The sequence below is a fragment of the Rhamphochromis sp. 'chilingali' genome (assembly GCF_963969265.1).
Source record: "Rhamphochromis sp. 'chilingali' genome assembly, chromosome: 20".
Lineage (NCBI taxonomy): Eukaryota > Metazoa > Chordata > Actinopteri > Cichliformes > Cichlidae > Rhamphochromis > Rhamphochromis sp. 'chilingali'.
Window position 1 is genome coordinate 11,966,456 of NC_137947.1, and position 12,337 is coordinate 11,978,792.

The following is a 12,337-nucleotide window of genomic DNA, read 5'->3' on the forward strand; positions in this document are numbered from 1 at the left end:
GATAGAGATTGCTTACTGACTTACCCACTGAGGGATATCCAGTATCTTTGCCTTGAGAAACTTTTGGGCTGCTTTTGCAGTAATCCTGAGGTCATTAGTCATTTGCACAGTGAAGTGCTAGAAAGTATAGCCTCGTACACTTCACAATTCATCCTGCTTTTTCTATCAGCAGTCACATCATCAATAAACAGTCGCAACCTGGTTCCACTCAGAGCCATACACACCCATGCTGTGACATATTCTATACCGTGTTTAACTGAAGATTAGGTCTGCTTTGGCTCATGAGATTTCTTTCCTTCCGCATATTTTCTGTTCCCATCATTCTGGTGCAAGTTCATCTTGGGAATCTCTTGATTGTAGACTTGAGAGTGTTAATCTTGTTAGATGTTATTAACTTGTTTCTCTAAACCATGGAAATAATTCTGCAATCATGCACTTTAGTTGTCGTTTGTGGTCTTTCATATTTTTTGGATTTGCTGATCCCTCCAAACTATTTTTTCCTTTTAAGAATGAACCAGATTTTTGATTTGGCTAAATGTTTTTTGTCTTGTTTTGTTTTTTCAGTCTAATGATGGCGTCCCTCGCTTGCAATGACATTTCTTTAGACTTTATATTTCAAATTATAGTGAAAAGCCAAAAAATGCAAATTCAGCTACAGATATTGTGGCCATTAAACTGTTTAGTTTACAGAAGCCGTGAATTTAATGGAGACTGTTCATAAAAATGGTTGTAATTGCTAAATAGTTTTTAGCAAAAGGTTTCGAAAGCCCCTTGAATTAAAGCTTAAAGTCAACACTTCAATCAACTATTTATTGTTTGATTTAAAATCCACTGCTGTGGTGTACAGAAGCAAAACTACAAAAGCATTGATTCAACAGTTCCTATGCTGTTCTTTTAAAATATATTTCCCATCAGAAGGCCGAACATTCATTAAATATTTAAAGCAGTTAAAACACACGAGTAAATGTCTTGCTCTTACTTGGCCTTGGGGAACCTCGTCCTTCTTGTCTCTGTCCATCATAGGGATCGGCTGGATCCCAATCTTCTTCATCTCATCTCCCTGTGGAGTAACAAAATAACAAGATAACGTGGCTTTTATTTTTGCACACTGTGGTTAAGTCTCCTGACCACTAGACAACACGATGTTGTGCCTTACAAATTGTAAGTTGAAGCAGCATTTATGAGCAATAATAGAGGCCAGACTGTTACACTGGAGGCATAATCATGACACTGAAACTGTTTAAAGTCTAACAGTATCCCACTGTACCTCAGCCCAAAACTCAGCATAGATGTCGTTGGCTGTGAGTCGTGTGATTTGCCACTGCTTGGTAACAGAACACAGGTCACATGCTGTCATCATCAGACCAATCACACGGTCCCTGGAGGGGAGCAAAGCCTTGTTATATCCATGCGGGGGGGAAGGACTCAATGTGCTGTTTATGTGCGCCAGGTCTAACATTTCACAGCGTGATACTGATGAGACCTGGTGTGGTCCTGACCTGACCTGTGCCCCAGTGTGAGTCGTAGCCTGACCTGTGGGAATGGTTGTTCAAATCCAGCGCACATGAGGTCAGCATCTCCGACAGCTGGTGGTGGTTGTTGAAGTAGAGGGCGAGGTCTGTGGCGATGATGGCCTTTCGAATGATCTCCAGCACCTGCTCGTACTCGCTGGAAGTCAGGTTGGAGAAAATATTGTGCCCTTCCAGCTATGAGAAACAAAGAGATCAATAAAAAAGCAAAAGCTCCACTTATGAGGCATTCAGCTAGACTACAACATCTTGCAAACATAAGTTCATCACAAGGCTACAGCCCAAACTAGCAGATCCTGCATGTTACAAAAGACACCTTGTAAGACGCTAATCAGAACTAAGTCATATGATCCTTTGAATGCATATGTAACTGACAGTTCGTATAAGGATTCGTTATCTAATATAGTAAAATATTTTTTGTTTGTTCTAAGCTGATGACATTGTTGCAGAACCCGATGGAACATTTTTTATGGGTATTTTTTAAATTGTGATCCTTTTTCTGTTTTGCTGATCAAGTTGTTTTCATTTCTTTGTCCAGTGAAGTATACTATTTAGGCTACAGTCACACTAGGGGAAATGGTGGCTGGAAACCGTAGCACTAACCCAAATTATTGTAACCACGTGCAATGAACTCTTGTTCCCTTTGACCTGCCTCGAAGACAGACACGAAATCTCGCAGTCAGTAGCCATCTTCAAAGTGACTCGTATCCATCAAGAAGTCGATAAAACGGGAATAAGACGGAGTGAGTCTGCTGTCATTCTGCTGTCTTATGAATGGAATCACGGTGGCGATCTCATACAATCTGTTTGGGATAATTTGACTATTAGCTGTCATCTGGACCGGTTGAGTCCACAGATGTGTCACAGACAAGTTATTGGCGCATACTGACTCCAATTTATTGCAGCGTGTTGGCAATTTGTCCACATTAATAAATTAGGAGGCAATTATTGTTTGCAGTCAGTCCAAAATGGAGCGCAGTTGTTTGCCTCCCACCAGGCAACGTGTGCACTCACCTTGTGATCAAACATAGTTGCCCAGAGGATAAGAGTGTAATGGTAGTTACACTCAAGCTGTGTAATTACCTTTGAAACTGGTTGCAGAATTTGAAACAAATTCGTTGCAATAACTTGGCAACCACTGATCTTTTTTCCTAGTCACTGCGAGGTGCTTTCATATTTTTACTCTAGTGTGACTGAGCCATTGAGTAATAGGTTCTTTATTTCCTATTAAACACTTGTGGAAATAAGATTAAAGGTTAACATGTTGATTTTCAAGGTACCCTAAATTCTGTATTGTGGATCTCTACCTGCAAGATAGAAACAGTCTGAGAGAAGTGGTGCTGCTCCATGGTGGAGGTTGAGTACAGAGCAGCCAGTGGATGGTCAAACTTCTGGAGGTAGGCATTGCTATACCCCCGATGGTCCAGATCATGGCAAAGACAGGCTATTAGCAAACCCTTCTTCTGTAAAATGGTGGGCAAATAAAAACACATTTTCTTGAAAGCACACAGTGACAGCAGATGTTGATCCAGTTATTTTCCTAGCAGACCCAACAAGAAGCAAACCTCTAGCTCTGTGAAGATCCCAGAGGTTTTCTGTAGGATGGCGTACATACAGTGTGCCACCGTCACTGCGTGCTTCCAGTTGTGGTAGGGCACACGGCGGTAGTTCTTCTTTACGGACATGGTGAACCGGCACAGCTTCTCCAGCTCAAAGCTGTATTAAGGGGAAAAAAGGCAAAGGAACTGGTAGTGTATGTTTGTTTATTTACTATTTATTCCATTTAGTTTCTTGTTGTTTGAGTCGTAGTCTTGTGTAAACAATATTGCTGACGCTACCTGGTCTTTCCACAGGAGTTATGAACCATGTAGATAAAAATGGCAGGCCAGATCTCCTCAAAGGGACTGATGTCAAAGTGGAACCTGGAGGAGGGAGCAAAAGGTTTAAATTAACATGATCAGCAGATCTGGGAAAAGGAGACAACATGCAGATTAAGGGACTTCTGAGATCTGAGAGTTTTAAACTGACAGGTTGACATCTATAGGACACGGTCCTTCCTGCACTGTGTTTGTGTTTGCACTCTTCTTGCAGGGCGACACAGTCCAGGTCTGCGCTGTGTCATTGTGCCTTTCACAGACATGTGGCTGTACACTCATGTCTACTACACTCAAGGTCAAAACATGAGTTCCCTAGAAGGCCGCCAGAGGAGGCACTCACATTTCAATCTCTTTATAAATAGGTGCAGGGAGGTTGAGCTGGGTGAGGGTCTTCCATTCTTCTGATGTGCAGATGCTGTGATAAGACAGTTTCTCCATCGTCACTCTGTAAATGCATTCAGAGTGTCGGATCCTGTGGTACATCTGCAGGGAAATCACAGACCTGGAATAAGTCTTTAAAATGCCAAGTGAGAACTTGAACACTGCTATACATACCACAGAAATGTTGTTTATAATATCAATGTAAAATTCTATCAGTCTCTCCGGTGAAAGTTAAAGTTGTAGTCGTAGTGTACGCCTCCAAATAGCATTTCCACATCTGGTTTGCATCCCTGTCCTCAAGCTAGATGTTCATGTAAAGGCCCCAGGCATCACACCTTCACCCGTAAATCACTTTGAGTCAGAAGCAAGCCAAAGTTAGCGTCCCAGAGACACGAGGCATAAATTACAACTAAACACAAATCCTGTCACTGGACGGATGCAGACCTCGCATCTTAAATATTAACATCTCGCATCAATTTTAAAAGCAAGTTTGTGACGCTGCTCATGCGTAAGTTTGTCGCAAGCGATGACAGTGAGTCAGGCCCCACAGCGAGGACACGCTCTGACAGACAGGCCACACAATGCAGGCTTTGAGAGTTAGCATGATTCATGAAATGTTTGTGTTACATGTAAGGGATAATCACCCGGTGATTATGCATTTTTACAGCACTGCACACTTTAAATAGAAACTGCACTTTATTCGTTTGACTGTGATTTTTGGTTGCCGATGAAGCCGCCACGTCAAAGTTGGAGTTATGTCAAAATAAGATGGTTAAAATTGAGCACTTGTGGCCTGGAGGTACGCCATATATACAATGTTCTTATAATGTATGTAGATTGAAAAGTGTGTGCAGGAAGATATCAAGTCAGTGGGGTATGCATTTGCAGTTAGACAACACTAGTTAGTCTTTTAAGAAGTGTAAGACTAATTTGGTGTACTCACATTTGCACAGTGTAAGGCCAGAGCACAAAAGACAGCAAACATCTTAAAGTTGTTCTCATCTGTTTTAGTGAAGGCACTTCCGCTTAACTTGTTCACCATCTGCACCACACCTATAACGGTCCCCCTGCTCACAATGGGCATGCACAGAATGTTCCGCGTGGTGTAGCCAGTTTTCAAGTCCACCTCTCTGTTCAAAAAGACATAGTTATGTTGATTTTGTCAGCTTATCTTGTGACTCATACATTGTAGCATGTTTGTGTTTTAACTGCTTTTGCATACTGAAAGGCTCCATTAAAAGTAGTAGTATCTTAGCGCCGGTGTTATGCATACAACTGAATAAGCAAAAGTAACTGAAGCAGAACTCTTCAGTAGCATTATTTAAGATATTTATTTAATGTAAAAGTAAGTAAAAATGGCTTAGAGCCTGTTTTACCTGTTGAACCGTGGGTCTGCATAGGCATCTGGGATATTTAAGACTTCCCCTGTCCGAGCCACTTGGCCAGCTATTCCCTTGTCTATAGAAAACCTACACACAAAAACAAGGAGAGAGATAATCTGCATTTAAACTCAGTAATAAATCACCAATACGGAAATTAATTTAGGACATTTGCAGTCCAAATTGTAAACCATTGCAGATTTGAGAACAACAAAAAATCTGTGGCAGTGATACACAATGTGTTACTGAACATGCCAAAAATAATTAAAATAGCTTTCATTTTTTTATGTGATTTCACTGTGTATTTATTTACTAATTTCTTTTCCTATTTACTGTTTTATTTATTAAAATAAATGTTAAAATAAATGAAAATTTAAATAAGACAAGTATTATGAATTGTAAAAAGATACAGATATAAAAATGTTATTTAAAAATGAAAAAAATAAATTGGAAAAAAAAATGCAAACAAATATATGCATGTAAACATACAAATGAAAAAATAAGCTATATGAATAAATATAGGTTTATGAAGTTTAAAACTTAAAGATGAAAATTCAAACAATTCTGCTTTTAACAGAATATAAACTCATTTATGTAATTAATGTTTCTTCTTTATTTTTTTTTTCAATTTAGCAGCTTAGATGCTGCAAAATAATACTCTACTATGCCATTGCTATTTTTCTACTGCATATACTTTTTATTACTTTAGCAGATTTTGTCACAGGAGGCCAGTAGAATATTTTAAACGGTGCACTCTGAACATAGGATCAAAAAGTGAGTCATGTCTAAAAATAATAAAATCATCACACTGAGCACACTAAAGCAAAAAAAGAAAAAAAGAAAAAGTGTACATACCTAATTTCTTTGGTTTTCCTAAAGACAGGTTTGCCTTCTTTCTCTTCCCCAATGTCGAACAGGTCAGAGTATAGTTCTTTGTTATTGTGATCTACCTGGAAGAGTGCACACCTGTCTGCATTCACCAGGTTTTTTGCATATATCTGTAAAAAAAACAAAAACATCAGGGACAGAATCTTATTAACAACACTGGGGACTGACAAGAACTTGGGAGTTACATCTATCAAAGCAGATAAAACACTGCTGGTTTAAGTGATTCGGGACTGAACAGTTAAATGAGGAGAATTATAAAAAAGCAAAAACTACAAGTCATCCCCTCTTATTTTAGTGCTCGAACCAGATGACTTGAGTTAAGACCACAGTCACAAGGCAACCAAAAACATACAAAAAAAGAAGCAGGTTTTAGTAAAAGAAGCAGGAAAACCACATTTTACACTTGCCTGTTTTAGATGTACAAAGTACCGTATTGATTACTATGTATCTAAAACTAATGTAACCACTTAATTAGTTAAGAATAATCATTATGAGCACGCTATTATTTTTAGAAAGTAATAGGAGTGAATCTGTGTTACTGCGGCATTGCTAGTCTTTTTAACAGACATGATTTAACACACACTCCCAGGATGTGTAGCCTTGAGGACAATGTGAATGAACACGTACTTGCAGAAATCACACTCACCATAATATGTTCAAGTAGAGAATCTATTGCCACAATGTTATCAAAGTATGTTCTGTGCGAAAAGAAGAAATGGCGCATTGAGATGTTTGACAAATGGGAAGCTCTGATGACGTTCACATTCAAGACATGAAAGCTAGGTTGCCTAAAATGTAGTAATCTCTTTTATCGTGTGGGCTACAAGTTTTATGTTATCACAGCCGTGCTGTGAGGACAAGATACTTATTAGACCAAACAATATTCACTTTGTGCATCAGTTATTTGGTGTTAGGGAAACTGTAACAGGAGCAGCTCTTACTTTGATACGTCTAGTAGGAAGTCGTTGAGCTCAGTCTGTTTGGCGAGGCCTCTGCACACCTAGCAACAAGGAAAAAGACGTCACGAGTGAGTACACAAACGTATCAAAAATTTCCCAGAGAATAGAGAGCAGCTAACCCAGGAGTGCAGGGCTGCACTGCTCACACAGGCTCAGAGGTCCATTGTGGCCAGAGCTGCAGTGGGACGCTGCTTCTCTGAGGTGTTATGCTATCTGTTCATATAAAAACAGGACTGGGGCATAATGACGTCCCTGGGGAGCTATTTGTTGAAACTACGGCTCAGTTGATTGGACTGGTGTCGGTGACAACTCAGTTCTTGTACACAGTGGATTTAACCATTAAAAACACAGGTGCAGAACCAGAACAAACAAAATCATTCGAGAACATACAGTAATAAGTGGAGCAGGTAGGATTCGCCTTTTCCCCTGACAAGTCTTCAGTGAGTTACTGTATACTGTATCTGTTACACACTCAGTTTTCAGTTCTGCTTCTCCAGAGGTTTGCTCACCTGCACTTGATGAATAGCAACTGATGCCCATGCTAAATTAGCTGTAGCAACCTGGAAAAGAAAGCAAGGCTTAGCTCCAAAGAACTGCAGTACAAATACTATTGCAATTTACACATTAAGTCACACCGTGCAGGTTTAATCTGTGCTTATCACATTTTCTCACTACGACACAATCTCAACGTAATTATCTGTTCTGCACATCAGGCAGTCTCATAATCACAGAAGAGCTAGTTACCCCACAAACTCAGCGCAACTCTGGGAACTCAGGCTCAAACCTGCTGCATCTCTATTGTATATTTGCATTTAAGCAATGAAATGAAAAATAAAAGCTGCAAGACAAGTTACGGAAAAGACCTTCACTGTCCACATGTGATTAAAAAGAGGACAACAACTCCTAAAAATAACAGCAGGACTTTGCAGGTTTAAAAAGCATGTCAGCGTTCAGCTCATTATTATGAGGTTTTGACTTGCACCTTCAGTGTTTTGCAGTAGTTTACACTGTACATTAATTCAATATGGCAAACCACTAAACACAATAAAACAATTAAAAATTTAAAAATGCCAAAAAAAGAGCGTTATTAATGTGTAATAAGCAAATAGCTACCTGTTGAGCCCCTTTAAAGTAGATAAAAACAAACTGATGCAGGTTTAAACTATGCTGACTTTTACAAGCTGTTCACATATCGATTATATCTACACGATGACCAGAAATGAAAAGAGCATTTTAAATGCTCTGCATTTTAAATTTGATCTTTAAAGCTTATACACCCTGCCTACACCTGCTTCAACATTCTCTATATGTAAAGCCATTTTCCAGCTCAATGCACTGTTGTTCACAGAAAGACTTTCATCTGGAGACAAATATACCCCTTTATATATTTTTGACAATAAAAATGAAGCCCACAAAGCTAACAGAGATCTCAAACAGATCCAGATTAAGGGTAATACCAGGCTAACTGTAGTTCTGTGAGCCTTGCTTCAGCCTCCCACTCTTGGTGTGTTTTGTCTGGGTCAGACTGACCTCCTGGTGGCTGAGGTTGAAGGGCTCCTTGCCCCAGTGCCGGTGAAGCTCCACGATGGCAATGAGGTCCCCGATGGCAGTGATGATGGGGAGGCACAGGACAGAGTGAACATGGATCCCTGAGTCCTGCCCTGTGCCGTCGGGGAATCTCTCGTCCTGCAACACAAAGACCAGCGAAGAACATTATCACCTGAACTGCACAGGGCGTATTAACTGATGAAGATTACAAAGAAACTCCTGTTTCTAAATCTGTTGCTATGAAAAGTACGCCACATGTGTCTCATGCGCTTGTTTTCTTAAGAATTTCACTTTGACACACACTCACAGAGACACACACACACACACCTTATAATAAAGTTAAGGCTTCTTTAAAGCTGAACCTGATTTGTTTTGACTTTTAAACTTGAAGAGTTTCCACTACAGTGTGCCTGTGCTGATATTTCCCTGAATTCTGAAGCTTCTTCTTATACCTCCTTTGAAATCTGCTCCCGTTCAAAGTGTGAAGTGTAAATCAAAAGAGGGATAATTTATTATGTGTAACTAAATGAAAATACTGGCAAAAGCATAACTGGATAACAAACTAAATGGCCCAATACATAAATACTCATCATTTGCCTAATGAAGCAGAAATATTGAAGGAAATGAGAAAAGAAAATGACGACAAATGAGGGAAAATAAACTGAGGCAACACAAAAGAAACATTTGCAAAAATTGCGCTAGACTAATTAAACATATTAAAAAAGGAGAATTAATGCAAAAGTACATTCACACAACAGCAACATCCAAATAAATCATAATAATTACTTAAAGAATGCCTACAATAAATTTAATATATTTGATCACTTAACAAAATATTAATTCATTAATTAGTATTGACTAATTTACCTTTTGTTTCATATATTTACTCCTATTATGATTATTTTTTAATATCTTTAGTTTGACAGTGTTGAGCACATTAACCCAATGAGACCAATAAGAAAGAATTATTTCATTATATGTTTATAGCTACATAAAGTAGTCAAACACTAGATGCACTGAAATGTTACACTGTTGATGGATGACAGCCACACATACCCCCATGACGTCCTCTACTAGCAGTGTTTTGCGAGTCTTGGCAACATGAGCGGCAATGGTTGTCCCAAATGCGATGGGGCCAGAGGGGATGAGGGATGGAGGCCCATCCTTGGCCGCCGTTGGAGTGAATAAACATAAACTCTGTTGAGAAGAACAGACAAGAACAGGAAGTGAAGCACAACTGGAGAAAAAAGGAACATATACACAGAGATGCATCAGTAAAAAAACAGAAGAAGTCAGAACTCACATTGTTGCATTCTCCCAAGAAGTAAAGTGCAAATCCATCAGCTTTAGTTGCTGCAGGAAAAAAAAAAAGAGACACAGATGTGCAGAGCAAGTGACTAAAATACAATCTGGCCAAATGCTGCGAATGTGTGTGTAATCAATCAATCAATCAATCAATCTATCTATCTATCTATCTATCTATCTATCTATCTATCTATCTATCTATCTATCTATCTATCTATCTATCTATCTATCTATCTATCTATCTATCTATCTATCTATCTATCTATCTATCTATCTATCGATCGATCGTTATTCTGTTACTGGAGTATTATATATTCCTACTGCTGTAATACCTCTAATAAAGGCTATGTTATCTTATCTTATCTTATCTTTTTAAGTTTAAATATTTGCTTTAAAAACTCCTACCTTACCTACCTGAAATTATTCATAATTATGAAATACTGCTTTCTTTGTTGACTAAATACTGTATTAGTTGGTGCTTCTGCCTGAACCCTATCTGACTACCTGAAATAAAATTTTAAAAATGAAATAAAATAAAATAAATGGCAGATATCAGCGAGAAAAATAAAGACAACAGAGACACCCCCCCCCCCCCCCCCCCCCGTTATAATCTAATACCAATCTATTAACAATGTCCTAGATAACTACAAGGGTACTCTGACCGACAGCTTTGACTGCCATCCAGTGCATCTCATTCCCAGTTCTCCTTTCCAGTCCTACTTCACACAGATATATAGGTCATGTTATCATACAATGTGGAGTCAGAGAGCCTGGTGGTGCAGTCAGTGCACAAGTGATCAAGCAGTTAATGAGAAATGAGGTTTGGATAAAGTGAACCTTTATACTCAGATTCATTATAAAAGTATAACTTTGAATCACTGCTTATGAAATTCTCCCAGTCATTAAGATGGAGTCATAATATGAAACAGGAACAAATAATCCATCAATACTTTATAAACTGAATCAATAAAATAAAAAAGAGTGATTGTTTTTAACCTTTTACATAACTCAATTTTCTGGTTTATTGGCCTGTAAGTGACAAACATGATTTGGTTTGCTTTGCTAATTTGCAAGTAATTCTTATCCTTACTTTTGTTTATTGGATCAGCATGTGGGTGGGGTTTACTAAAGTGGGTGTTAGAAAAGTACATGTGCACCAAATTTGATTTTAAACGGACAAAACTTCCTGCTGCATCTGAGCTTATCCTGCTCCTCCACTATTACGGTGCTGAAATGACACCCAGAGTATCTGAAGCCGTGCTCATCGCGAGAGGTTTTGCAAAAATCCACTTTTGGTTGATGTTTACTTTTACCTGTTTTGATGATGTTGCACAACTCATAGAGCAGGAGTTTATTGTCTCCTCCAGTGTCCAGGCGCTGCTCTATGTAGCTGTTGAGTTCGTACACCACACCCTGCACATTTGTGTCCTGGTACTGTTGGACACAAGACACAAAGAAATTGGATCTGTGCAGTCTTGCACAAACACTGAGATTGAATATCAAAATTCAGCAAGTGCAACGAGGCAGAAAAACCTGACAACAACCTTCATTCTCTACTGCATTCAGTCTAATGTTACTGCAGATTACTCCAGGTCAAATGACTTTTTTTTTCTGTTTCTCAGTGAAAGGGGATTAATGCCATTCACAAAGACAAAGCCATTCATCATAACATTACTCCCCGCCCCACCCTTAGACTCTAGCTCAGGGATCCCCCTGCAGTTTTGCAAGGAGGCCACCAGATCCCCACAGTTCTGATTAGAGCTCTGGCAAGCTGTGCTGGTCAGCCTCAGCTTAAAACTGCGGTTATGTAAGAGGCAAACCTCCCGGCTAGTACGGGGCAAGAGAGCGGTCTAGTTCTGCTCCTGCCGTGAGTGTGAGGACAGGACGGCAAGGAGAGTGGCGTACTAGAAACCCTTCCCCATGGGACACCTTCTATCCTCCCACATCCTGTTTGCACAGACGTATGGGTGACGCACTGAGGGGCCAAGTGGACCTAATTTTTTCCCCCTTTTTTTCCCTGTGTGTGCATGTGTTAGTTCCTTCTCCTCAGCGTCATGGCCTCGCTGTGGGTGCTGACACCCGGTCTTCTGATGGTGTGAATGACAAAGGTGTGAACATGCAGTATGTGTAACAATAGCCATTGAACCTTTCTAACTTTCCCAACAACTGTGACACACATGATGCGTTTATGGTCCAACCATATGTTTTCTTATTCTTTATATTGATGTTATCCCTTTGACAAAGTCATACAAAGGCACTAGACTAAATAAAGTAAGGACAAGGACAAACACAACTGTTTCAGTGTGTGCAGTTCTTAAATAGCATCAAGCCATTTTTACAGTTACTGAAGGACAATATTATGTTATAATATACAGAATGTAATATATAAAATAAGATGATAAATAAAGTAAACACCTACCCTGCTGACTTCTTTAGAGGATGTGTCATCTGTAAAGAGAGAAAGTTAAAAA

The 12,337-nt window shown here is 39.2% G+C and overlaps 1 protein-coding gene across 3 annotated transcripts in view; it reads right to left on the reverse strand.

The window, feature by feature from the left end:
• The window catches only part of pde10a (phosphodiesterase 10A), a 53,787-nt gene that overhangs the window by 3,845 nt on the left and 37,605 nt on the right, over positions 1 to 12,337 (reverse strand). The window contains exons 3-20 of one of the 3 annotated variants that reach the window (XR_013970109.1): positions 12,286 to 12,314; positions 11,180 to 11,300; positions 9,865 to 9,914; positions 9,618 to 9,758; positions 8,544 to 8,699; positions 7,523 to 7,573; positions 6,996 to 7,054; positions 6,701 to 6,752; positions 6,022 to 6,164; positions 5,164 to 5,256; positions 4,731 to 4,917; positions 3,747 to 3,889; positions 3,368 to 3,451; positions 3,095 to 3,245; positions 2,837 to 2,992; positions 1,534 to 1,706; positions 1,157 to 1,379; positions 980 to 1,060 (exon numbers count right to left, since the gene is read on the reverse strand). Coding sequence is in view for 1 of the 3 variants with exons in the window: in XM_080869244.1 (XP_080725370.1) it covers positions 980 to 1,060; positions 1,268 to 1,379; positions 1,534 to 1,706; positions 2,837 to 2,992; positions 3,095 to 3,245; positions 3,368 to 3,451; positions 3,747 to 3,889; positions 4,731 to 4,917; positions 5,164 to 5,256; positions 6,022 to 6,164; positions 6,701 to 6,752; positions 6,996 to 7,054; positions 7,523 to 7,573; positions 8,544 to 8,699; positions 9,618 to 9,758; positions 9,865 to 9,914; positions 11,180 to 11,300; positions 12,286 to 12,314 (1,982 nt within the window). In the remaining 2 variants the exon portion in view is untranslated. Of the gene's footprint in view, positions 1 to 979; positions 1,061 to 1,156; positions 1,380 to 1,504; positions 1,707 to 2,836; positions 2,993 to 3,094; positions 3,246 to 3,367; positions 3,452 to 3,746; positions 3,890 to 4,730; positions 4,918 to 5,163; positions 5,257 to 6,021; positions 6,165 to 6,700; positions 6,753 to 6,995; positions 7,055 to 7,522; positions 7,574 to 8,543; positions 8,700 to 9,617; positions 9,759 to 9,864; positions 9,915 to 11,179; positions 11,301 to 12,285; positions 12,315 to 12,337 lie in introns of those variants that run through there. The other 2 variants (XM_080869244.1, XR_013970110.1) reach the window with 2 other exon arrangements.